This window comes from Pseudophryne corroboree, chromosome 10 (genome assembly GCF_028390025.1).
Source record: "Pseudophryne corroboree isolate aPseCor3 chromosome 10, aPseCor3.hap2, whole genome shotgun sequence".
Lineage (NCBI taxonomy): Eukaryota > Metazoa > Chordata > Amphibia > Anura > Myobatrachidae > Pseudophryne > Pseudophryne corroboree.
This window is the reverse complement of record NC_086453.1, coordinates 143,190,933-143,217,479: the sequence shown is the minus strand read 5'-3', so window position 1 is coordinate 143,217,479 and position 26,547 is coordinate 143,190,933. Positions and strand designations below refer to the sequence as shown.

Below are 26,547 nucleotides of genomic sequence, written 5' to 3'. Positions count from 1 at the left end.
GGAATATGGCCATTGACATGCCTGGTGAAAATACCAAAAAAAACAGCTCTTCGGTGTGGAAGTATTTCAACAGAAATGCGGACAACAGGTGTCAAGCCGTGTGTTGCCTTTGTCAAGCTGTAATAAGTAGGGGTAAGGACGTTAACCACCTCGGAACATCCTCCCTTATACGTCACCTGCAGCGCATTCATCATAAGTCAGTGACAAGTTCAAAAACTTTGGGCGACAGCGGAAGCAGTCCACTGACCAGTAAATCCCTTCCTCTTGTAACCAAGCTCACGCAAACCACCCCACCAACTCCCTCAGTGTCAATTTCCTCCTTCCCCAGGAATGCCAATAGTCCTGCAGGCCATGCCACTGGCAATTCTGACGAGTCCTCTCCTGCCTGGGATTCCTCCGATGCATCCTTGAGTGTAACGCCTACTGCTGCTGGCGCTGCTGTTGTTGCTGCTGGGAGTCGATGGTCATCCCAGAGGGGAAGTCGTAAGACCACTTTTACTACTTCCACCAAGCAATTGACTGTCCAACAGTCCTTTGCGAGGAAGATGAAATATCACAGCAGTTATCCTGCTGCAAAGCGGATAACTGAGGCCTTGGCATCCTGGGCGGTGAGAAACGTGGTTCCGGTATCCATCATTACTGCAGAGCCAACTATAGACTTGATTGAGGTACTGTGTCCCCGGTACCAAATACCATCTAGGTTCCATTTCTCTAGGCAGGCGATACCGAAAATGTACACAGACCTCAGAAAAAGACTCACCAGTGTCCTAAAAAATGCAGTTGTACCCAATGTCCACTTAACCACGGACATGTGGACAAGTGGAGCAGGGCAGACTCAGGACTATATGACTGTGACAGCCCACTGGGTAGATGTATTGACTCCCGCCGCAAGAACAGCAGCGGCGGCACCAGTAGCAGCATCTCGCAAACGCCAACTCTTTCCTAGGCAGGCTACGCTTTGTATCACCGCTTTCCAGAATACGCACACAGCTAAAAACCTCTTACGGCAACTGAGGAAGATCATCGCAGAATGGCTTACCCCAATTGGACTCTCCTGTGGATTTGTGGCATCGGACAACGCCAGCAATATTGTGTGTGCATTAAATATGCATTCCAGCACGTCCCATGTTTTGCACATACCTTGAATTTGGTGGTGCAGAATTATTTAAAAAACGAGAGGGGCGTGCAAGAGATGCTGTCGGTGGTCAGAAGAATTGCGGGACACTTTCGGCGTACAGGCACCACGTACAGAAGACTGGAGCAACACCAAAAACGCCTGAACCTGCCCTGCCATCATCTGAAGCAAGAAGTGGTAACGAGGTGGAATTCAACCCTCTATATGCTTCAGAGGTTGGAGGAGCAGCAAAAGGCCATTCAAGCCTATACAACTGACCACGATATAGGAGGTGGAATGCACCTGTCTCAAGCGCAGTGGAGAATGATTTCAATGTTGTGCAAGGTTCTGCAACCTTTTGAACTTGCCACACGTGAAGTCAGTTCAGACACTGCCAGCTTGAGTCAGGTCATTCCCCTCATCAGGCTTTTGCAGAAGAAGCTGGAGACATTGAAGGAGGAGCTAACACTGAGCGATTCCGCTAGGCATGTGGGACTTGTGGATGGAGCCCTTAATTCGCTTAACAAGGATTCACGGGTGGTCAATCTGTTGAAATCAGAGCACTACATTTTGGCCACCGTGCTCGATCCTAGATTTAAAACCTACGTTGTATCTCTCTTTCCGGCAGACACAAGTCTGCAGGGGTTCAAAGAACTGCTGGTGAGAAAATTGTCAAGTCAAGCGGAACGCGACCTGTCAACATCTCCTCCTTCACATTCTCCCGCAACTGGGGGTGCGAGGAAAAGGCTACGAATTCCGAGCCCACCCGCTGGCGGTGATGCAGGGCAGTCTGGAGCGACTGCTGATGCTGACATCTGGTCCGGACTGAAGGACCTGACAACGATTACGGACATGTCGTCTACTGTCACTGCATATGATTCTCTCACCATTGAAAGAATGGTGGAGGATTATATGAGTGACCGCATCCAAGTAGGCACGTCAGACAGTCCGTACGTATACTGGCAGGAAAAAGAGGCAATTTGGAGGCCCTTGCACAAACTGGCTTTATTCTACCTAAGTTGCCCTCCCACAAGTGTGTACTCCGAAAGAGTGTTTAGTGCCGCCGCTCACCTTGTCAGCAATCGGCGTACGAGGTTACTTCCAGAAAATGTGGAGAAGATGATGTTCATTAAAATTAATTATAATCAATTCCTCCATGGAGACATTCACCAGCAGCAATTGCCTCGACAAAGTACACAGGGAGCTGTGATGGTGGATTCCAGTGGGGACGAATTGATAATCTGTGAGGAGGGGGATGTACACGGTGATGAATCGGAGGATGATGATGAGGTGGACATCTTGCCTCTGTAGAGCCAGTTTGTGCAAGGAGAGATTAATTGCTTCTTTTTTGGTGGGGGTCCAAACCAACCCGTCATTTCAGTCACAGTCGTGTGGCAGACCCTGTCACTGAAATGATGGGTTGGTTAAAGTGTGCATGTCCTGTTTATACAACATAAGGGTGGGTGGGAGGGCCCAAGGACAATTCCATCTTGCACCTCTTTTTTCTTTCATTTTTCTTTGCGTCATGTGCTGTTTGGGGAGTGTTTTTTGGAAGGGCCATCCTGCGTGACACTGCAGTGCCACTCCTAGATGGGCCAGGTGTTTGTGTCGGCCACTAGGGTCGCTTATCTTAGTCACACAGCTTCCTCATTGCGCCTCTTTTTTTTCTTCTTTGCGTCATGTGCTGTTTGGGGAGTATTTTTTGGAAGGGCCATCCTGCGTGACACTGCAGTGCCACTCCTAGATGGGCCAGGTGTTTGTGTCGGCCACTAGGGTCACTTATCTTAGTCACACAGCTACCTCATTGCGCCTCATTTTTTTTCTTCTTTGCGTCATGTGCTGTTTGGGGAGTATTTTTTGGAAGGGCCATCCGGCCTGACACTGCAGTGCCACTCCTAGATGGGCCAGGTGTTTGTGTCGGCCACTAGGGTCGCTTAGCTTACTCACACAGCTACCTCATTGCGCCTCTTTTTTTCTTTGCATCATGTGCTGTTTGGGGAGTATTTTTTGGAAGGGCCATCCTGCGTGACACTGCAGTGCCACTCCTAGATGGGCCAGGTGTTTGTGTCGGCCACTAGGGTCACTTATCTTAGTCACACAGCTACCTCATTGCGCCTCTTTTTTTCTTCTTTGCGTCATGTGCTGTTTGGGGAGTATTTTTTGGAAGGGCCATCCTGCGTGACACTGCAGTGCCACTCCTAGATGGGCCAGGTGTTTGTGTCGGCCACTAGGGTCGCTTAGCTTACTCACACAGCTACCTCATTGCACCTCTTTTTTTCTTTGCGTCATGTGCTGTTTGGGGAGTGTTTTTTGGAAGGGCCATCCTGCGTGACACTGCAGTGCCACTCCTAGATGGGCCAGGTGTTTGTGTCGGCCACTAGGGTCACTTATCTTAGTCACACAGCTACCTCATTGCGCCTCTTTTTTTCTTCTTTGCGTCATGTGCTGTTTGGGGAGTATTTTTTGGAAGGGCCATCCTGCGTGACACTGCTGTGCCACTCCTAGATGGGCCAGGTGTTTGTGTCGGCCACTAGGGTCGCTTAGCTTACTCACACAGCTACCTCATTGCGCCTCTTTTTTTCTTTGCGTCATGTGCTGTTTGGGGAGTGTTTTTTGGAAGGGCCATCCTGCGTGACACTGCAGTGCCACTCCTAGATGGGCCAGGTGTTTGTGTCGGCCACTAGGGTCGCTGAGCTTAGTCACACAGCTACCTCATTGCGCCTCTTTTTTTCTTTGCGTCATGTGCTGTTTGGGGAGTGTTTTTTGGAAGGGCCATCCTGCGTGACACTGCAGTGCCACTCCTAGATGGGCCAGGTGTTTGTGTCGGCCACTTGGGTTGCTGAGCTTAGTCATCCAGCGACCTCGGTGCAAATTTTAGGACTAAAAATAATATTGTGAGGTGTTCAGAATAGACTGAAAATGAGTGGAAATTATGGTTATTGAGGTTAATAATACTTTGGGATCAAAATGACCCCCAAATTCTATGATTTAAGCTGTTTTTTAGTTTTTTTTTAAAAAAACACCCGAATCCAAAACACACCCGAATCCGACAAAAAAAATTCGGTGAGGTTTTGCCAAAACGCGTTCGAACCCAAAACACGGCCACGGAACCGAACCCAAAACCAAAACCCGAAAAATTTCCGGTGCACATCTCTAGTGTGTAGGGCCTATAACTCTCTTTGCACGTTATATCTGACAGCAGACATCTGCAAATCCGTTCACAACTTACTCCCCATCAAATGATTTTTCCAGTGTGTGCAGTCTGTGCATAGCCCAGGACTTACTACCACAGTGTGAAAGAAACAGGTTGATCAGGGCCGGAGCTGACATCACACACCCTCCCTGAAAACGCTTGGGAACGCCTGCATTTTTTCTGACACTCCCAGAAAACGTCCAGTTACCACACACAAATGTCCGCTTCCTGTCAATCACCTTGCTTACACTTAGCGAACAAAATTTTCACACCATTCTGTTGCTGTTTGGGCTCACGCGTTTGCATTGCGGTGCATACGCATGCGTAGTCATTCGATAATAGGCCAATGTACGATTTCACACAACAGCAATCAGGTCTGAATTAGGCCATATGTGTCATGGCTACCATAGAAATCTGTGGACTGAGTACCTTAGCTGGTTTTCATTCATGTGATCAATGCATAACGGTTTGTGCCTCTCAGCAAGCATCTTTCTCTTCATTTCACGCCCTGTCTGCCTCTTTCCTCTTTTTTGCTCTGCCTTGGACACAAATAAATGGATTTTTATCAATGAAAGGTACAATGTAAAAATAAATTAAATTAAAACATAACTGTCAGATAAAAGGTATTTCTATTCACATTTACTCCATGTATACATCAGGTACTGTATTATGTGTGTTTTGATATGTCCCACAATATTATACAGACTGCACAGAGAGGTGGCATGGCAGTCACTGGCGTATCTATGGGTGCAGTGTGTGCTGTGCACGCGGGCGCCTGAGCCCAGAAGGGGGTCCCACTGCACACACTGCACCCATTTTTTTTAATACTTACCCCTCCAGCAGCGGCGTTTCTAGAGAGCAGGGGCCCCGAGTGCAGACTCCGTGTGTAGGCCCCCTCCTCTCCTGTAGCCGTCACCGCCGCTGCTAGCGCTCTCAGCGCTGAGACTCTGGCACAGTGCCAGAGTCTACAGCATATGCGCAGGACTCCGAAAAATGGCCGCTGCGCCATTTTTCCGCAGTCCTGCTCATGCGCTGTAGACTCTGGCACTGTGCCAGAGTCTCTAGCGCTCAGTGTGCCAGCAGCGGCGGTGACGGCTACAGGAGAGGAGGGGGCCCACACACAGTCGCCGATGGGCGCCGGAAAGGTAAGTATAGAAAAATGGGTGCAGTGTGTGTGGTGTGGGCCCCCTCTGGACTCAGGGGCCCATATGCACCGCACACACTGCACCCATTATAGATACACCAGTGCCTTCCAGAGTCCAGTACCGACATCAGCAGTGCTGTGGAATTCCAGTGAAAATCGCGCAGATTCCATTTTACACAGTGTTCTGCATATGCGCAGTAAAGAAATCACTGGGAAAATGGCCGCCGGGCCATTTTCCTGGTGATCTGCGCATGCGCAGTAGAGTCTGAGCCCTCTAGCGCTCATACTCTCCAGTGCTGCCGGCAGAGAGGAGGGAGCCCGAATGGAGGAGGCAGCACACGGGCATTCTCCTCTCTTTAAGCGGCCCTGATGTAAATGCTAAAGTGCCATTACACTATTTCTATACAATATAATAATAATGCATAGTTGCTGACTTCCTGGCTGCTCTCTCTGGGACAGGGTGGAGGCATAGCAATAGAAATGAGGCGGTATGGGGGCTTGATGGCCGCGATTGCATCATTGTAGCCACACACCCTTCTATACAGTGCTGAGATTACCAGCATTATACAGCAGGGGGTGTGGCTAGGATGACATCGACCGTCCGGACCGCCCACTTTACTTGTCTATTAATTTATGTAATAGAGAGGTAAATTCATATGATATTCCTACTAGTGAATTACTGTAAGTACTATCAGCTAGAGGGGTCAATACATATGCACAAAGCCATTCAGTATCTGCTAGACAGTACGGCTGCTAGTTATATCATTGTGTAAGCAAATCTGTTAAATCATCAATGTCTAATTGGGGCTGGCTCAATTAAAAGCAAAGCACTTTGGGTGCGCAGTAATAGGAGCGATGTTTCTGTGCCCTAATTACATGTGATGTACACAGAGGCTGCACATCGTGGAGAACTGAATTTTCTATATTGTCAGTGGGCATCTCCACTGTATGTAGGTAAGAAGTACAATTCATGAGCTATAACTGTAATGGTAAACGCTGATTCAGTTGATTCATATCCCTTTCCCTCATTAGATATCCCCCATACTAATTCATATCACTTACCTTCATTAGATACCCCCCATACTGGGCTCCCATATTGGAAAGTACTTTTTTCTTCTTTGCATCATCATCAGCACGTTTTTTAGCTTCTTCTTCTTCTTTTCTCATTTTTTCCTCCTATAACAGCATTAGGACAGTTAAGTAAAATCTGTTAGACTAAATACTCTCTCTCTAGATGATATATAACTCAATAGGGCAATTATGTTTATCCACACAAACTCACTGCCACTTTTACAGTATTACTCAGTTGTGATTATAAACTTATACAGAAATGCATGCAATACTCTGGCCAGTATTCAGTTAGCCCCAATAATATTTCTCATACGTCCTAGAGGATGCTGAGGATGCTTCAAGAACCATGGGGTATAGACGGGATCTGCAGGAGACATGGGCACACTTTAAGACTTTGAATGGGTGTGAACTGGCTCCTCCTTCTATGCCCCTCCTCCAGACTCCAGTTAGATTCTGTGCCCAGAGAGACTGGTCACACACTGAGGAGCTCTACTGAGTTTCTCAGAAAATACTTTATGTTAGGTTTATTATTTTCAGGGAGACCTGCTGGCAACAGGCTCCCTGCATCGTGGGACTGAGGGGAGAGAAGCAGACCTACTTCTGTGAGTTCAAAGGCTCTGCTTCTTAGGCTACTGGACACCATTAGCTCCAGAGGGTCTGATCACTTGGTGTGCCTAGCTGCTCGTTCCCGGAGCCGCGCCATCACCCCCCTTGCAGAGCCAGAAGAAAGAAGCCGGGTGAGTAAAAGAAGAACAGAAGACTTCAGTGACGGCAGAAGAGTTTAGTGTCTGAGGTACCGCGCTGCGCGCCATTGCTCCTGCACACAAGCGGCACTACAAGGGTGCTGGGCGCAGGGGGTGGGCACCCTGGGCAGCATGTATACCTCAGATAGAGACTGGCAAGAGAGATATTAAGTGCCTGGGCACTAAATACAGACCCCCGCCAGTATAAATATATAGAAAATAGCGGGGCTGAAGCACGCCATGAAGGGGGCGTGGCTTAGCCCTAACAGCTCTAACCAGCGCCTTTTTCTCCTCAGAGACGCTGGCCCTGCCAAAGCACTGCTGAACAGATCACAGTGAAAAACGGGGGGAGGGGGGGGGGCACAGTTGTTTAGTGCAATATATGTTAAAAAAAAGCACATTATGTAATGAGCGTGGTGTAAAAGAGCTGGTAAACGTCTTCTGTGTTTCCCTGACACTATCCCTTATAGTCGACATGTCTGAGGCTGCGTGCTCTGCCACAAACGGCTATGGGAATGTCTCTGTCGGCACCGCCGACTCCTGATGGTACTTGGTTCATGTAAATAAGTGTCAACCTGTCAGTAGATGTATGCTTTTCCAAAGAGAAAACTATATGGGAGACACAGACGTGTGTGGGTGACCCTGTCGGCACCAACAAATCTGACTGGGTAAAAAAATTGACATGATAATGTGATGCATTTCAGGAAGCTATACCTGTACGTATATATACACTGCTCAAAAAAATAAAGGGAACACTTAAACAACACAATGTAACTCCAAGTCAATCACACTTCTGTGAAGTCAAACTGTCCACTTAGGAAGCAACACTGATTGACAATCAATTTCACATGCTGTTGGGCAAATGGAATAGACAACAGGTGGAAATTATAGGCAATTAGCAAGACACCCCCAATAAAGGAGTTGTTCTGCAGGTGGTGACCACAGACCACTTCTCAGCTCCTATGCTTTCTGGCTGATGTTTTGGTCACTTTTGAAAGCTGGCAGTGCTTTCACTCTAGTGGTAGCATGAGACGGAGTCTTCAACCCACACAAGTGGCTCAGGTAGTGCAGCTCATCCAGGATGGCACATCAATGCGAGCTGTGGCAAGAAGGTTTGCTGTGTCTGTCAGCGTAGTGTCCAGAGCATGGAGGCGCTACCAGGAGACAGGCCAGTACATCAGGAGACGTGGAGGAGGCCGTAGGAGGGCAACAACCCAGCAGCAGGACCGCTAACTCTGCCTTTGTGCAAGGAGGAACAGGAGGAGCACTGCCAGAGCCCTGCAAAATGACCTCCAGCAAGCCACAAATGTGCATGTGTCTACTCAAACGATCAGAAACAGACTCCATGAGAGTGGTATGAGGGCCCGACGTCCACAGGTGGGGGTTGTGCTTACAGGCCAACACTGTGCAGGACGTTTGGCATTTGCCAGAGAACACCAAGATTGGCAAATTCGCCACTGGTGCCCTGTGCTCTTCACAGATGAAAGCAGGTTCTCACTGAGCACATGTGACAGACGTGACAGAGTCTGGAGATGCCAAGGAGAACGTTCTGCTGCCTGCAACATCCTCCAGCATGACCGGTTATGCAGTGGGTCAGTAATGGTGTGGGGTGGCATTTCTTTGGGGGCCACACAGCCCTCCATGTGCTCGCCAGAGGTAGCCTGACTGCCATTAGGTACCGAGATGAGATCCTCAGACCCTTTGTGAGACCATATGCTGGTGCGATTGGCCCTGGGTTCCTCCTAATGCAAGACAATGCTAGACCTCATGTGTCTGGAGTGTGTCAGCAGTTCCTGCAAGACGAAGGCATTGATGCTATGGACTGGCCCGCCCGTTCCCCAGACCTGAATCCAATTGAGCACATCTGGGACATCATGTCTCGCTCCATCCACCAACGCCACTTTGCACCACAGACTGTCCAGGAGTTGGTGGATGCTTTAGTCCAGGTCTGGGAGGAGATCCCTCAGGAGACCATCCGCCACCTCATCAGGAGCATGCCCAGGCATTGTAGGGAGGTCATACAGGCACATGGAGGCCACACATACTACTGAGCCTCATTTTGACTTGTTTTAAGGACATTATATCAAAGTTGGATCAGCCTGTAGTGTGTTTTTACACTTTAATTTTGAGTGTGACTCCAAATCCAGACCTCCATGGGTTAATAAATTTGATTTCCATTGATCATTTTTGTGTGATTTTGTTGTCAGCACATTCAACTATGTAAAGAACAAAGTATTTAATAAAAATATTTCATTAATTCAGATCTAGGATGGGTTATTTTAGTGTTCCCTTTATTTTTTTGAGCAGTGTATATATGTATGGTACGGTTGCATAGATCTGTGGCTCGAACACAGACGTAGCAATATATTTCCCTCAGACCCCTTCGGGGTCGCAAAAATGTTATTTTGCCCAGTTACTATTTCCTGATATCGACACGAATACTATTTCTTATGTCGACCATGATGTTTCCTGATTAGATCCACAACATCGGCATTCAGTACATGTTTCATACACATTTAGAACGTATTAACGTCACTAGGGACCCTGCTGTTCCTGACAAAAAAACGTATATATATGAGATATATATATAGATATACGTGTGTATATGTGTATTTAAATGTGTATTTTCATATTAACATTTATAATGAATGTTGAAGTAAAGTTATTCCTTCTCATGTGCTGGTCGCTCTGTTGAAAAAGCTCTAGGTCAGCCGTGACAAGATGGTTTCAAATCCTCACGAGGAGTCCGAATGTTTATTCTTTTCCCGCCATGGATAGAATAAAGTGAGAGTCAACCCCTGTTCTGCACGGGGCCCTGTCACAAAGGATCGTTTACAGGAAGCTAAGTGATATTTTAATAATATGCTTTGATTATACTTGCATTACATGGAGGAGTGCTTGTATTCAGAAATGGTCGCTTACCTTGTGATCCGATATAATTACCCTGGGGAGAGTTGGGATAGTCCTTAAGTTGGGTCATATCTAGAACATTGCAGCATACTGCCGTGCGACTACAAGAGGTATGGGACTCTTGGGTTCGCGGGCCAATTCCATGGCGGTCTCGACTAGGAGGGCGTTGTGGATTCACCAGTGGAATGCTGAAGCTGACTCCGAGAAGAACTGGAGTCTCTTCCCTATGAAGGTGAAACCTGGTTTGGGGATGGCTTGTTAAGTTGATCTCGGCAGATACCACTGGTAAGTCTACCTTCTTGACATATGTTCCCCCACAACGGTTGGTGACGCATTTTTGTAGGATGCAGTCATTTCGACCAAATGGATATGGTTTTCCCTTTCTTTGCAGGTAGAGGAAGGTGAAAAGGTAAGAGGTCAGCAGCTTTTTCAAGTTCGCAGAAGCAGATATCATCCTCTGTTTCTGCCACATCCACCGCATGACGCTGGGTCTATCTTGCGGGAGCCCACACCGGTGGGACCACGTCTAATACTCTTCAGTCAGTCCTGGTACGGACATGGACCAGTGAGTTTGAGAATAGAGTCCCAAGGGGGACATACTGGAGTTTACAGACGATTCCCCTCACTGTTTTTTCAAATAGACCTGACCGATTCTCCTCTGGATGGGGAGGTAGTATGCGACGACATACAAGAGTTGTGTCAGGATCAGGTCATTGTCCTGCTGTCCCGGTCACACAAAAAAAAAAAGCTGTTCAAGCTTTTTCGTACTTCTGAGGCCGGACGGCTCGGTCAGAACAATCCTATATCTAAAATCCCCAAAATTTCTACTTAAGAAGTTGAACTACAAGATGGAATCTCTCAGGGCAGGGATCTCCAATCTGTAATAGGAGAAAGAGGGTCTAAGTGCGGTTTCTTCCACATTAGGCTTGCCTGGGTTTGCTATTCAGGATTGTCATTACCATTTCACTGGAGTGATGGCGGTATGATGGTTTTCCTTCGATAGTAAAAGTGTCATTAATATTCTGTACTGGGACGCTCTCCTGGGTACGGCGAGGTCAAGAAACAAGTGGTGCAAAATGTTGCTTTCTCCCTGACAGTTCTTCAACAAAGTGGTGGCTCCTGAACTTACCAGAATCACTGTGGATCCCAACGACACGGTTGTCGGCGTTGGAAATACTGTTAGTTACAGAACTGTTGAGAGTTTGTTTCTTCCAGTGGAAAAAGCTCTGAGGATTCAGAGTTGGGTCAGATCTGCAACAGTGTCAATCCATCAATAAGTTACGTTGATGAAAAAGATGGTTGCGGCCTACGAGGCCATTCAGTGAGCAGGTTAAATGCCAGAGTGGTTTTAGCGGGACCAGTTGGACACGTGGTCCGGGTCTCACCTGCACATGCACCGGAATATGCCTATCTTCCAGGACCAGAATCTCTCTCCTGTGGTGGCTGCACAGTTCTCACCTCCTAGAGGGACGCAGGTTCGGGATCCAGGATTGGATCCTGGTGACCACAGATGCAAGTCTCCGAGGTTGGGGAGCAGTCACACAGGGGGAAAATTTCCAGGGAAAATGGTCAAGCCAGGACGCTTATCTGCACATAAACATTCTGGAATTAATGACCATTTACAACGGCCTTTGGCAAGCGAAACCTCTTCTTCGCGGTCTGTCCGTCTTGATTAAGTCAGACAACGTAACAGCAGTGGCGTACATAAACCGCCAGGGCAGAACAAAGAGCAGAGCGGCGATGGCAGAAGCCACAAAGGTTCTTCACCGAGCGCAGAAACATGGAAGCGCTCTGTCAGCAGTATTCATTTCAGGAGTGGACAACTTGGAAGCAGACTTCCTCAGCAGACACGATCTCCATCCAGGAGAGTGGGGTCGTCATCAAGAGGTCTTTGCAGAAGTGACAAGTTGTTGGGGAATTCCTCGAATAGACATGATGGCGTCTCGCCTCGACAAGAAACTTCAGAGATATTGTTCCAGGTCGAGGGACCCTCAAGCGATAGCGGTGGACGCCCTGGTGACACCGTGGGTGTTTCAGTCGGTCTATGTGTTTCCTCCACTTCCAATCATTCCGAAGGTGATAAAGATCATAAGAAGAACAAAGGTTCAGGCGATCCTCATTGTTCCGGGCTGGCCAAGGAGGACTTGGTATCCAGATCTTCAAGAATTACTCATAGAAGATCCCTGGTTTCTTCCTCTATGAGAGGACCTGTTACAGCAAGGACCATGCGGTTATCAAGTCTTACCGCGGCTGCGTTTGACGGCATGGCAGTTGAACGCCAAATCCTAGCCCGAAATGGTATTCGCAGTGAAGTCAATCCCACACTTCTTCAGGCTTGAAAAGAAGTAACGGCAAAGCATTGCCACCGTATTTGGAGAAAATATGTGTCTTGGTGTGAATCCAAGAAGGCTCCTACGGAGGGTTTTCAGCTGGGGCATTTGCTCCATTTTGTGCAAGCAGGTGTGGATGCGGGCCTAAAGTTAGGCTGCATTAAAGTACAAATTTCGGCCTTATCAATTTTCTTCCAGAAGTTCAGACCTTCGTGAAAGGCGTACTGCACATCCAACCTCCCTTTGTGCCCCCAGTGGCACCATGGGATCTTAATGTGGTGTTGCAGTTCCTGCAATCTCATTGGTTTGCACCTTTACGTAAGGTTGAGTTAAAATTCCTTACTTGGAAAATAGTCATGTTGTTGGCCTTGGCATCCGCAAGGCGGGTATCTGAATTGGTGGCTTTGTCTCACAAAAGCCCTATTTACTCTTCCATGCTGATAGAGCGGAGTTGAGAACTCGTCAGCTATTTCTGGCAAAAGTGGTTTCATCGTTTCACGTAAACCAGCCTATTGTGGTGCCAGTGGCTACTGACGCCTTGGCGGGATCGAAGTCTCTCGAGGTGGTCAGAGCTTTGAAAATCTAAGTCGCCAGAACGGCTCAAATTAGGAAAACAGAGGCTCTGTTTGTCCTGTGGGCCCCCAACAAGATTGGGGCTCCTGCTGCCAAGCAGACTATTGCATGCTGGTTCTGTAATACGATTCAGCAGGCTTATTCTACGGCTGGATTGCCGTTACCGAAATCGGTGAAGCCCCATTCTACCAGAAAGGTGGGCTCATCCTGGGCGGCTGCCCGAAGGGTATCGGCATTACGGCTTTGCCGAGCTGCTACTTGGTCGGGATCAAACGGCTTTGCGAAGTTTTACAAGTTTGATACCCTGGCTGAGGAGGACCTCTTGTTTGGTCAATCGGTGCTGCAGAGTCATCCGCACTCTACCGCCCATTCTAGAGCTTTGGTATAAACTCCATGGTTCTTGAAGCAACCCAGCATCCCCTAGGATGTATGAGAAAATAGGATTTTAATACCTACCGGTAAATCCTTTTCTCTTAGTCCATAGAGGATGCTGGGCACCCGTCCCAGTGCGTACTGTATCTGCAGTTATTGGGTATGTTTACACACATGGTGTGTTGCGTTAAGTCATCCTGTTACTGACGATATTCATGCCATGACATGCGTTATGCTGTTATTGGTTGTGTATACACACACAGATTGTGTTACGCTTTATGTCAGCGTAGTGCTGCATATTCTTCATGCCGTCGGCTGGTTTTCTATTGAATGCCACGTTCTGCGGCATACTGGAGGTGTGAGCTGGTAAAATGCTCACCGTGGTTTATCAATAAATTCTTTCCTCGAAATGTCCGTCTCCCTGGGCACAGTTACTTAACTGGAGTCTGGACGAGGGGCATAGAGGGAGGAGCCAATTCACACCCATTCAAAGTCTTAAAGTGTGCCCATGTCTCCTGCGGATCCCGTCTATACCCCATGGTTCTTAAAGCATCCCCAGCATCCTCTACGGACTAAGAGAAAAGGATTTACCGGTAGGTATTAAAATCCTATTTTTGTCCCCCCCAAATATCGGAACATCAATCGTCCCCATCAGAACATCGTGACCATCGCGACTATCATTTTAACAGCTGGAGCAGCTACCAGGTACACAGGGTATGGGCTTAGGGGGGTTTATTTTAGAGATGAGTGGGTTCGGTTCTCAGAGAATCGAACCGTACCGAACTTCACCATTCGAGTCCGGATCCGAGCCAGGCTCTGGTTTTCCCGCCTGACTCGGAAACCCGAACTAGGCAAAACGTTATCATCCAGCTGTCGGATTCTCGCGGGATTTGGATTCCATATAAGGAGCGGCGCGGCGTGGCCATTTTCACTCCAGTCTCGGAGAGTGTAGTGAAAGGATGTGTCTCCGTCCTCATTGTCTGTGTGGGGGCGGGAAAGTGGGGTGGCGAGTCTTGTGCTGTGTTGTGCTGCTCAGTCCAGTCCAGTGTAGTCAGTATATTGTGCTGCATCAGTCCAGGCAGTCACAGTGTTGGTGTCCTCTGCTGCTATATGTATCCAGTGCTGATGGCTGCTGTATAAGTCCCTTGCATTTTTGCTGTGTTGTCTTGCATCAGACCAGGGGTAGTGTCTTGTGCAGCATCAGTCCAGTGACCAGTCACAGTGGTGGTGTCCTCTGCTGCCATATATCCAGTGTAGCTGTATAAGTCCCTTACAGTGTTGCTCTGTTGTGCTGCATCAGACCAGTGGTAGTGTCGTGGCCATCAGTCATTCCAGTGACGAGGCAGTCACAGTGGTATACACTGCTGCTATATGTCCACTGCTGCCATATAATAATAACAACAACAACAAGTCCCTTACAGTGCTGTTGTGTTGTGCTGCATCAGACCAGTGATAGTGTCCTTGCCATCAGTCATTCCAGTGACGAGGCAGTCACAGTGGTATACGCTGCTGCTATATGTCCACTGCTGCCGTATAATAACAACAACAACAACAACAAGTCCCTTACAGTGTTGCTGTGTTTGTGCTGCATCAGAACAGTGGTAGTGTTCTATCTCATCAGTCATTCCAGTGACGAGGCAGTCACAGTGGTATACACTGCTGCTATATGTCCACTGCTGCCATATAATAATAATAATAACAACAACAACAAGTCCCTTACAGTGTTGCTGTGTTGTGCTGCATCAGACCAGTGGTAGTGTTCTGGCCATCAGTCATTCCAGTGACGAGGCAGTCACAGTGGTATACACTGCTGCTATATGTCCACTGCTGCCATATAATAATAATAACAACAACAACAACAAGTCCCTTACAGTGCTGTTGTGTTGTGCTGCATCAGACCAGTGGTAGTATCCTGGCCATCAGTCATTCCAGTGACGAGGCAGTCACAGTGGTATACGTTGATGCTATATGTCCACTGCTACAGTATAATAATAATAATAATAACAACCACAAGTCCCTCACAGTGTTGCTGTGTGTTACGTTCCTGATGCTCAGAACTAGAAAGATGTTGCGAAGTGAGTCCAGAGCACCAGGACGTGATGCTGAAATAGGGAGGGAACGGAAATAGCCCCTAGTACCCTACCTCCGTTGTTTTACCCGTGTGGTCAGTTCACGCCTGAGTGACTATGGTTTCTTGGGCCCACGGCAGCCGCGTTTGAAGGGCGGATTAGGTCTGCCCAACTCCGATGCCCCCAGGTCTTAGCGTGAGACAAAGCGTGAACCGAGACAGGATAATAACAAGGGGACCTCTAACTAAAGCAAACAGAAGCTAGGGGCTACTAACTACCCTAAAACGAAATTTATGTGCGGCACGCCGCCAAAGGAAAAGAACAACAAAAGATATCACTGTCCACTCCCCCACACGGCACTGCTGAGTTCCGGGGAGGACAGTGAAAAGCGGAAACCTCCGCAAAAACCACCAATACAAAAAGTACCAACAGGACTAAGCGGCCCCGGCCGCAACACGCGGCAGAAGCCGCTACTCACGAAACCGGGAGAGAACCCCAACAAACGAGAACCCCCAGATGACTGCAACAGGTTCACTTGAACAGGAAGGATTCCCAGGACCGGCTTCAGAACTCCAGGACTCAGGAGCACAGGGAGCAGGATCGACCAGATACAGCTGACCAGGAACAGACGTTACAAGGCAGGAACAGCATACAGGAAGCTATCACCGGCGTCTGTGCCAGGTAGTGAGGGAGAATATAACAGGGAGCCCTCCAATAGCTGCAGCGAAGCTTAATTAGTAATGTCGTGCAGCTGCCCTGCTGCACGACCAGAGCTAACAGGTATATTGATTGATAGGAAGCAACGGGTAACGCGGTTCATCTGTGACGTCCCTGTTGCTAAGGGTCCGGCGGCTACGCACGCACGGCGTCCCAGCGTTGCCAGGGACCCGGCGGCTCAGCACGCACGGCGTCCTGGCGTTGCCAGGGACCCGGCGGCTCAGCGCGCATGGCGTCCTGGCGTTGCTAGGCGTCGGGCGGGCAGGAAGGGAGGTGCAGCGGCCGTGAGCGTCGCTTGGAAGCAGACCGAGCGGCGCCGCGGACCGCGGCACCTAACAGTACCCCCCCTTGAGGAGGGGTTAAAGAACCCCTAAAGCCGGGTTTCTGAGGAAATTCCTGATAGAATAATCTCTTAAGTTTAGGGGCATGTAGATCCTTATCCAGGACCCAAGACCTTTCTTCCGGGCCATAGCCTTTCCAGTGAACCAAAAAATAAAGCCGGCCCCGAGAAACTTTGGAATCTAAAACCTTCTCCACCAAGAACTCTTGTTGCCCCTGAACATCCACCGGAGGTCTACCCTGGGAAGTCTTCCGAGGGAATCTCCTGGAAGAAAAATACTGCTTCAGAAGGGAACAGTGAAAAGTATTGCCAATTTTGAGTGATTTAGGCAAGCGTAGCCGAAAAGCAACTGGGTTGACCTTCTTAATGATAAGGAACGGTCCAATAAATTTGGGTCCCAATCTAGCCGAGGGTTGTCGGAGCTTGATGTTGCGGGTTGACAACCACACCTTATCTCCCACCTTAAAAGTGCATGGGCGTCGGAACCTATCAGAAAAAATGTTTTCTCGGAAGGCAGCCTTCTTAAGGGCAAGGTGCACCTTTTTCCAAATCATTCTGAGACGGGAAGTTAAGGTCAACGAGGAGACTGGAAAATGAGGGTAAAAAGAATTGGCTCTAGGATGAAAGCCCAAGACCGAAAAGAATGGGGACTCCTTGGTGGAAGAATGACAAGAGTTATTATAGGCAAACTCAGCAAAAGGAAGAAATTCAGACCAATCATTCTGAAGTTTGGCCGAATATAGCCGTAAATACTGTTTTAACGACTGATTAACACGTTCAGTTTGTCCGTTAGACTGTGGATGGTACCCAGATGTTAAAGAGAGTTTCATATATAATGAGGCACAAAAACGTTTCCAGAAACGGGCGATGAATTGCGGTCCCCGATCAGAGACAATATCCCTGGGTAAACCATGGAGCCTGAACACATGGCGGAGAAATAAAACTGCCAACCGTTGAGCAGAGGGTAATCGGGGGAGAGCAATGAAGTGGGCCATCTTACTAAAACGGTCTACTACCACCCAAATGACTCGAAATCCAGCTGAAAGAGGAAGGTCCACCACGAAATCCATGGATATATGTGACCATGGCCTGAGAGGAATGGCTAAAGGTATGAGTTGCCCGACCGGCAACGATCGAGATACCTTGTACTGAGCACAAACCTGACAGGAACGGACAAATTCCCTTACATCTTTAGAAAGATTAGGCCACCACACTGAGCGAGAGATTAACTCCAAGGTCTTAGTGATACCCGGATGACCAGAAACCTTATTATCATGAAACTCAGCTAGAACAGTGCCTCTCAGAAATTCAGGGACGAAGAGACGATCTGCAGGAGTGACTTTGGGAGCCTGCTGCTGAAGCTGGACTAGCTGTGTAAATAAATCCTGTGTGAGGCCAGCCCGGACGACAGATGATGGAACTATGGGGGTAGTAGCCAGATGGTTGTTGTGAACCGGAAGAAAACAACGTGTCAGGGCATCGGCTTTTGTATTCTTGGAACCGGGCCTGAAGGTGATAATAAACCTGAAACGAGTAAAAAACAACGCCCAACGTGCCTGTCGAGCATTAAGCCGTTTAGCTGACTCAATATACTGCAGGTTCTTGTGGTCAGTAAACACCGTAATGGTATGCCTAGCTCCTTCCAGCCAATGCCTCCACTCCTCGAAAGCCCATTTTACTGCCAACAATTCTCGATTACCAACATCATAGTTGGATTCTGCGGAGGAGAATTTCCTGGACATGAAGGCACATGGGTGTAATTCCTGAGACTCCGGGTCTTCCTGAGAAAGGATAGCCCCCACTCCAACCTCTGAGGCATCTACCTCGACAATAAAGGGGAGCTCCGGGTTAGGGTGTCTGAGCACTGGAGCTGAGACAAAGGCCTGCTTTAAGGCCAGAAAGGCAGACTTGGCTTCAGACGACCAATTGGAAGGGTCCGCTCCTTTTTTAGTCAATGCTACTATAGGAGCAACCAAATCAGAGAAGGTATGAATAAAACGCCTATAGTAATTTGCAAACCCTAAAAAGCGCTGAATTGCTTTTAAGTTTGTGGGTTGTGCCCAATTTAGGATGGCCTGGAGTTTTTTGGGTTCCATGAAAAACCCCTTAGGAGAAATAACATACCCCAGGAAGGACACTTCTGTGATGTGGAAATCACATTTCTCCAGTTTGGCGTATAAATTATTTTTCCGTAACTTCTGAAGGACCAGTCGCACATGGGTAATATGTTGTTCTAAGGACTCGGAGTAAATCAAAATGTCGTCTAAATAAACGACCACAAACTTTCCTAGAAAGTCGCGAAGGACGTCGTTAATGAGATCTTGAAATACAGCAGGAGCATTTGACAGCCCAAACGGCATCACCAGGTATTCATAATGTCCCGACTGTGTGCTGAAAGCTGTCTTCCACTCATCCCCAGATTTTATTCGGATGAGATTGTAAGCCCCTCTAAGATCGATCTTGGAAAAGATAACGGCAGTCCGGAGCTGATCAAATAGTACTGAAATCAGTGGCAAGGGGTAGGTGTTTTTAACAGAGATTTTATTCAAAGCCCGAAAATCAATACATGGTCTGAGCGACCCATCTTTTTTCTCAACAAAAAAGAACCCTGCACTCAATGGAGATTTCGAGGGCCTAATGAAGCCTTTTTTTAGTCTCTCCTGTACATAATCATTCATTGCCATAGTTTCCGGCCCAGACAGGGCATATAGTCTCCCCTTAGGTAAAGAGGCACCGGGAACTAAGTCAATAGCGCAGTCATAGGACCGATGAGGAGGCAGAATATCCGCATTACCCTTGGAGAAAACGTCGGCAAAGTCCTGATATTCCAAAGGAATAAGTTCTGGGGTGACTGCCGCAACCCGGACTGGACGGGAAATACATTCCTTAACACAAAAGGGACCCCATCGGGAAATCTCCCCAGACTGCCAATCTATGGTGGGATTATGAAAGGCAAGCCAGGGGTGACCCAGAACTACGGGGACAGCCGGACAATGGGTAAGGTAAAATTCGATTTTCTCTGAATGTAGGGCCCCCACTGTCAGCTGTACTGGAGGTGTGTGGTGAGTGATTACCCCGTTAGAAAGCGGACCACCATCCAAGCCGTGCATGGTGATACGTTTATCCATAGGTATCTGTGGAACGCCCAAAGCCTGAGCCCAACCAAGATCCATGAAATTTCCCGCAGCTCCACTGTCGACGAAGGCCGACACCAACGAACTGAGGCTACCAAAGGAAATTTTTACAGGAACTAATAAGGAATCATTAGAGGAGATTAACTGCAGACCCAAGTGAACCCCCTTACTATTCACTTGGTCAGAGCGTTTCCCTGCTTATTCGGGCAATTACGTGCGATATGTCCCTTGCCACCACAATACAAGCAAAGACCAGAATTTAGCCTTCTGGTTCTTTCCTCTGGGGACAGCCGGGAAAGACCCATTTGCATGGGCTCCTCGACGTCCTCAGGGAAAGTATACACACATGGACTAGGCCTGAAACTAGCTCCTCTTTCAGCCCTCCGCTCCCGGAGACGACGTTCAATTTTAATAGCAAGCTCCATGAGTTTGTCTAGAGTCTCTGGAGCGGGGTACTTAAGGAGACTGTCTTTAATAACTTCAGACAAACCGAGGTGAAACTGACTGCGCAGGGCCGGATCATTCCAGCCACAGTCGTTCGACCAACGGCGAAACTCGGTACAATACGCCTCTGCTGGATTTTTCCCTTGCTTAAGTGCACGCAGGTGGCTCTCAGCCGACGCTTCTCTATCAGGGTCATCATACAAAAGGCCTAAGGACTTAAAAAAGGCATCTACAGATAGCAAGGCAACATCATCGGCTTTTAGCCCAGGTTTGTGATCGCCTTGTAGTAATGACATCACAATACCGACCCGTTGAGACTCAGTACCAGAGGATCGGGGCCTTAAACGAAAATAAAGCTTACAAGCTTCCTTGAAATTAAAAAAAATCCTTTCGGTTACCCGAAAAACGGTCAGGTAGATGCATCTTTGGTTCTGGAATCATACTCGGGGAGGCTCGCAAAAGATCTTCCTGCGATCTCACCCGAAGAGTAAGATCCTGAACCATCTGAGTTAGTTCCTGAATCTGGTTGGCCAAAAGCTGGCTGGGATTCAGTCCTAATACTGCCGGATTCATGAGGCCGAATTTCAAAGCCCACCAAATACAAATAACTTTTTTTTTTTGTGTGTGTTTTTGGGCCGGTGATAATGTTACGTTCCTGATGCTCAGAACTAGAAAGATGTTGCGAAGTGAGTCCAGAGCACCAGGACGTGATGCTGAAATAGGGAGGGAACGGAAATAGCCCCTAGCACCCTACCTCCGTTGTTTTACCCGTGTGGTCAGTTCACGCCTGGGTGACTATGGTTTCTTGGGCCCACGGCAGCCGCGTTTGAAGGGCGGATTAGGTCTGCCCAACTCCGATGCCCCCAGGTCTTAGCGTGAGACAAAGCGTGAACCGAGACAGGATAATAACAAGGGGACCTCTAACTAAAGCAAACAGAAGCTAGGGGCTACTAACTACCCTAAAACGAAATTTATGTGCGGCACGCCGCCAAAGGAAAAGATCAACAAAGGATATCACTGTCCACTCCCCCACACGGCACCGCCGAGTTCCGGGGAGGACAGTGAAAAGCGGAAACCTCCGCAAAAACCACCAATACAAAAAGTACCAACAGGACTAAGCGGCCTAGGCCGCAACACGCGGCAGAAGCCGCTACTCACGAAACCGGGAGAGAACCCCAACAAACGAGAACCCCCAGCTGACTGCAACAGGTTCACTTGAACAGGAAGGATTCCCAGGACCAGCTTCAGAACTCCAGGACTCAGGAGCACAGGGAGCAGGATCGACCAGATACAGCTGACCAGGAACAGACGTTACAAGGCAGGAACAGCATACAGGAAGCTATCACCGGCGTCTGTGCCAGGTAGTGAGGGAGAATATAACAAGGAGCCCTCCAATAGCTGCAGCGAAGCTTAATTAGTAATGTCGTGCAGCTGCCCTGCTGCACGTCCAGAGCTAACAGGTGTATTGATTGATAGGAAGCAACAGGGAACGCGGTTCGTCTGTGGCGTCCCCGTTGCTAAGGGTCCGGCGGCTACGCGCGCACGGCGTCCCAGCGTTGCCAGGGACCCGGCGGCTATGCGCGCACTTTGTCCTGGCGTTGCCAGGGACCCGGCGGCTACGCGCGCACGGTGTCCTGGCGTTGCTAGGCGCCGGGCAGGCAGGAAGGGAGGTGCGGCGGCCGTGAGCGTCGCTCGGAAGCAGACCGAGCGGCGCCGCGGACCGCGGCACCTAACACTGTGTTGTACTGCATCAGACCAGTGGTAGTGTCCTGGCCATCAGTCATTCCAGTGACCAGGTAGTCACAGTGGTATACGCTGCTGCTATGTGTGTACTGCTGCCGTATAATAATAATAAAAACAACAACAAGTCCCTTACAGTGTTGCTGTGTTGTGCTGAATCAGACCAGTGGTAGTGTCCTGGCCATCAGCCATCAGTCATTCCTGTGCCGCATATTGTGTTATATAACTCCAGAAACATAATGGAGAACAAAAATTTGGCGGATAAAATACGGAAAGATCAAGAACCACTTCCTCCTAGTGCTGAAGCTGCTGCCACTAGCCATGACATAGCCGATGAAATGCCATCAACGTCATCTGCCAAGGCCGATGCCCATTGTGATAGTAGAGGGCATGTAAAATCCAAAAAGCCAAAGTTCAGTAAAAAGACCAAAAAAAAAGAAAATGAAATGGTCTGAAGAGAAACGTAAACTTGCCAAAATCCCATTTACGACACGGAGCGGCAAGGAATGGCTGAGGCCCTAGCCTATGTTCATGACTAGTGGTTCAGCTTCACATGACGATGGAAGCCCTCATAACTGAGGCCTTGACACTTGTGTTGGTGTTAGATGTACCAAGGAGAGTCCAAGTGTGTCGGCGGTTTGCGATGCCTGACCTTCCCAACACTGGACGGAAGAGGTGGCTCCTTCCACCATTTGCACGCCCCCTGCAAGTGCTGGAAGGAGCACCCGCAGTCCAGTTCCTGATATTGAAATTGAAGATGTCACTGTTGAAGTACACCAGGATGAGGATATGGGTGTTGCTGGCGCTGAGGAGGAAGTTGACGATGAGGATTCTGATGGTGATGTGGTTTGTTTAAATGAGGCACCAGGGGAGACACCTGTTGTCCGTGGGATGAAGAAGCCCATTGTGATACCTGGGCAAACTACCAAAAAAGCCACCTCTTCGGTGTGGAATTATTTTAACAGAAATGCGGACAACAGGTGTCAAGCCATCTGTTGCCTCTGTCAATCTATAATAAGTAGGGGTAAGGATGTTAACCACCTAGGAACATCCTTCCTTTTACGTCACATTCATCAGAAGTCAGTGTCAAGTTGTGAAACTTTGAGTAAGAGTGTAAGCAGTCCACTGACACCTAAATCCCTTCTTCCTCCTGTACACAAGCTCCTGCAAGCCACACCACCAACTCCCTCAACGTCAACTTCCTCCTCAGTCAGGAACGTCAGTAGTCCTGCAGGCCATGTCACTATCAAGACTGAGGAGTCCTCTCCTAACCGGGATTCCTCCGTAGGATCCTTGAGTGGTACGCCTGCTGTTGCTGCCGCTGCTGTTGTTGCTGCTGGGAGTCGATCGTCATCCCAGAGGGGAAGTCGGAAGACCACTTGTACTACTTCCAGTAAGCAATTGACTGTCCAACAGTCCTTTGTGAGGAAGATAAAATATGACAGCAGTCATCCTTCTGCAAAGTTGATAATTCAGGCTTTGACAGCTATGTTGGTGTTAGACGTGCGTCCGGTATCCGCCATTAGTCCAGTGGGACTTAAAGAATTGTTTGAGGTACTGTGTCCCCGGTATCAAATCCCATCTAGGTTCCACTTCTCTAGGCAGGCAATACCGAGAATGTACACAGACATCAGAAAAAGAGTCACCAGTGTCCTACAAAATGCAGTTGTATCCAGTGTCCACTTAACCACAGACATGTGGACAAGTGGAACAGGGCAGACTAACGACTATATGACTGTAACAGCCCACTGGGTAGTTGTATGGCCTCCTGCAGCAACAACAGCAGCCAGCACCAGTAGCAGTATCTCGCAAACGCCAACTCGTTCCTGGGCAGGCTACGCTATGTTTCACCGCTTTCCGTAAGAGGCACACAGCTGACAACCTCTTACGAAAACTGAGGAACATCATTGCAGAATGGCTTACCCCAATTAGACTCTCTTGGGGATTTGTGATATCGGACAACGCCACCAATATTGTGCGTGCATTACATCTTGGAAAATTCCAGCACGTCCCATGTATTGCAAATACAATTAATTTGGTGCTGCAGAATTTTTTGAAAAATGATAGGGGTGTGCAGGAGATGCTGTCGGTGGTCCGAAAAATTGCGGATTGAGGATGGAGGAGCAGCAAAAGGCCATTCAAGCCTATACATCCACCTACGATATAGGCAAAGGAGGGGTAATGCACCTGACTCAAGCACAGTGGAGAATGATTTTCGTCTTGTGCAAGGTTCTCCAACCCTTCGAACTTACCACACGTGAAGTCAGTTCAGACACTGCCAGCTTGAGTCAGGTCATTCCCCTCATCAGGCCTTTGCAGAAGCAGCTGGATAAATTGAAGGAGGAGCTAAGAAGGAGCGATTCCGCAAAGTATGTGGGATTTGTGGATGGAGCCCTTCATTGGCTTTGCCAGGATTCAAGGGTGGTCAATCTGTTGAAATCAGAGCACTACATTTTGGCCACCGTGGTCGATCCTAGGTTTAAAGCCTATGTTGTATCTCTATTTCCAGCAGACACAAGTGTGCAGAGGTGCAAAGACCTGGTGGTTAGTAAATTGTCAACTCAAGCGGAAAGTGACTCATCAACAGCTCGTCCTTCAGTTTCTCCCACCACTGGGGCTGCAAGGAAAAGGATAAGATTTCCTAGCCCACCCTCTGGCAACGATTACTGACATGTCTACTTTCACTGCATATGATTCTGTCACCATTGAAAGAATGGTGGTGGATTATATGAGTGACAGCATCCTAGTAGGCATGTCAGACAGTCTGTATGTATACTGGCAGGAAAAAAGAGGCAATTTGGATGCCCTTGCACAAACTGGCTTTATTTTACCTAAGTTGCCCCCCCTCCAGTGTGTACTCCGAAAGAGTGTTCAATGCAGCCAGTAACCTTGTCAGCGATCGGCGCAGGAGGTTACTTCCACTAAATGTGGAGAATATGATGTTCATCAAAATGAATTATAAAGTCCTCCGGGAAGACCTTTACCAGCAATTGCCTCCAGAAAGTACACTGGGACCTGTGATGGTGGATTCCAGTGGGGACAAATTAATACTCTGTGAGGAGGAGGATGTACATAGTGACAGGGGTGAGGAATTGGAGGATGAGTATGAGGCCGACATCTTGCCTCTGTAGAGCCAGTTTGTGCAAGGAGAGATTGATTGCTTCTTTTTTGGTGGGGGCCCAAACAAACCAGTCATTTCAGCCACAGTCGTGTGGCAGACCCTATTGCTGAAATAATTGGTTTGTTAAAGTGTGCATGTTCTGTTTATACAACATAGGTGGGTGGGTGGGAGGGCCCAAGGACAGTTCCTCTTGCACCTCTTTTCCTTCTTCGCATCATGTGCTGTTTGGAGACTAGTTTTTTTAAGTGCCATCCTGTCTGTAACTGCAGTGCCACTTCTAGATGGACCAGGTGTTTGTGCCGCACACTTGTGTCGCTTAACTTGGCCATCCAGCTACCTCATTGCACCTCTTTTTCTTCTTTGCATCATGTGCTGTGGGTGGGCCTATTTTTTAAATCTGCCATCCTATCTGCCACTGCAGTGCCCCTCCTTGATGGGCCAGGTGTTTGTGCCGCACACTTGTGTTGCTTAGCTTGGCCATCCAGCTACCTAATTGCATCTCTTTTTCTTCTTTGCATCATGTGCTGTTTGGGGACTAGTTTTTGAATAGTGCCATCTTGTCTGCAACTGCAGTGCCACTCCTAGATGGGCCAGATGTTTGTGCCGCACCCTTGTGTCGCTTAGCTTAGTCATACAGCCACCCCGGTGCAACTTTTTAGGCCTAAAAACAATATTGTGATGTGTGAGGTGTTCAGAATAGACTGGAAATGAGTGGAAATTAATTTTTTTGAGGTTAATAATACAGTAGGAGCAAAATTACCCCCAAATTCTGTGATTTTAGCTGGTTTTATGTTTTTTCAAAAATAATCCAGATCCAAAACCAAAACCAAAATACGAAAGGGTGGTTTTGCCAAAACCAAGCCAAAACCAAAACACGAAAGTGGAATTAGAACCAAAACACAAAACACGAAAAGTGCCAGCCGCACATCTCTCTCTCTCTCTCTCTCTCTATATATATATATATATATATATATATATATATATATATACCCTTGCAAAACAGTCGGCACTCCCAGGCTCTTAGAAGCAGCTTGCTCCGTGCCAGATTCAGAAAAAAACATGCAGCTCCAAGAATGAACGGCACTGAAGGCAGGTTTGTTGCAAAAAAAATTGTATTGAAAGGCTACAGCTGTTTCAGGGCATCAGCCCTTTCCTCAGGCCAAATACAGATCTGTATTTGGCCTGAGGAAAGGGCTGATGCCCTGATACAGCTGTAGCCTTTCAATACAATTTTTTTTGCAACAAACCTGCCTTCAGTGCCGTTCATTCTTGGAGCTATATGTGTGTGTATATATATATATATATATATATATATATATATATTAGAACCATCCCTTACATTCTCTACATTTGAGGTCCATACTATACGCCTCTTCCAACCAGTCCATCTTAGAGTAGCTGTCATTTACCGCCCCCCTGGCGTTGCTTCCAAATTCATCGCCAACCTTGCTTCCTGGCTTCCTCACTTCCTCTCTGCTGACATTCCCTCCATTATCCTAGGCGATTTCAACATCCCTATTGACATCCCCACA

General features: G+C 48.1%; 1 protein-coding gene across 4 annotated transcripts in view; it reads right to left on the bottom strand.

The window, feature by feature from the left end:
• The window catches only part of TNNT1 (troponin T1, slow skeletal type), a 197,691-nt gene that overhangs the window by 33,735 nt on the left and 137,409 nt on the right, over positions 1 to 26,547 (bottom strand). For all 4 annotated transcript variants that reach the window (XM_063942833.1, XM_063942831.1, XM_063942834.1 and 1 more), the window contains 2 exons: positions 6,514 to 6,627; positions 4,737 to 4,846 (listed from right to left, as the gene is read on the bottom strand). In XM_063942833.1, the coding sequence (XP_063798903.1) occupies positions 4,737 to 4,846; positions 6,514 to 6,627 (224 nt within the window). The remainder of the gene's footprint in view (positions 1 to 4,736; positions 4,847 to 6,513; positions 6,628 to 26,547) is intronic.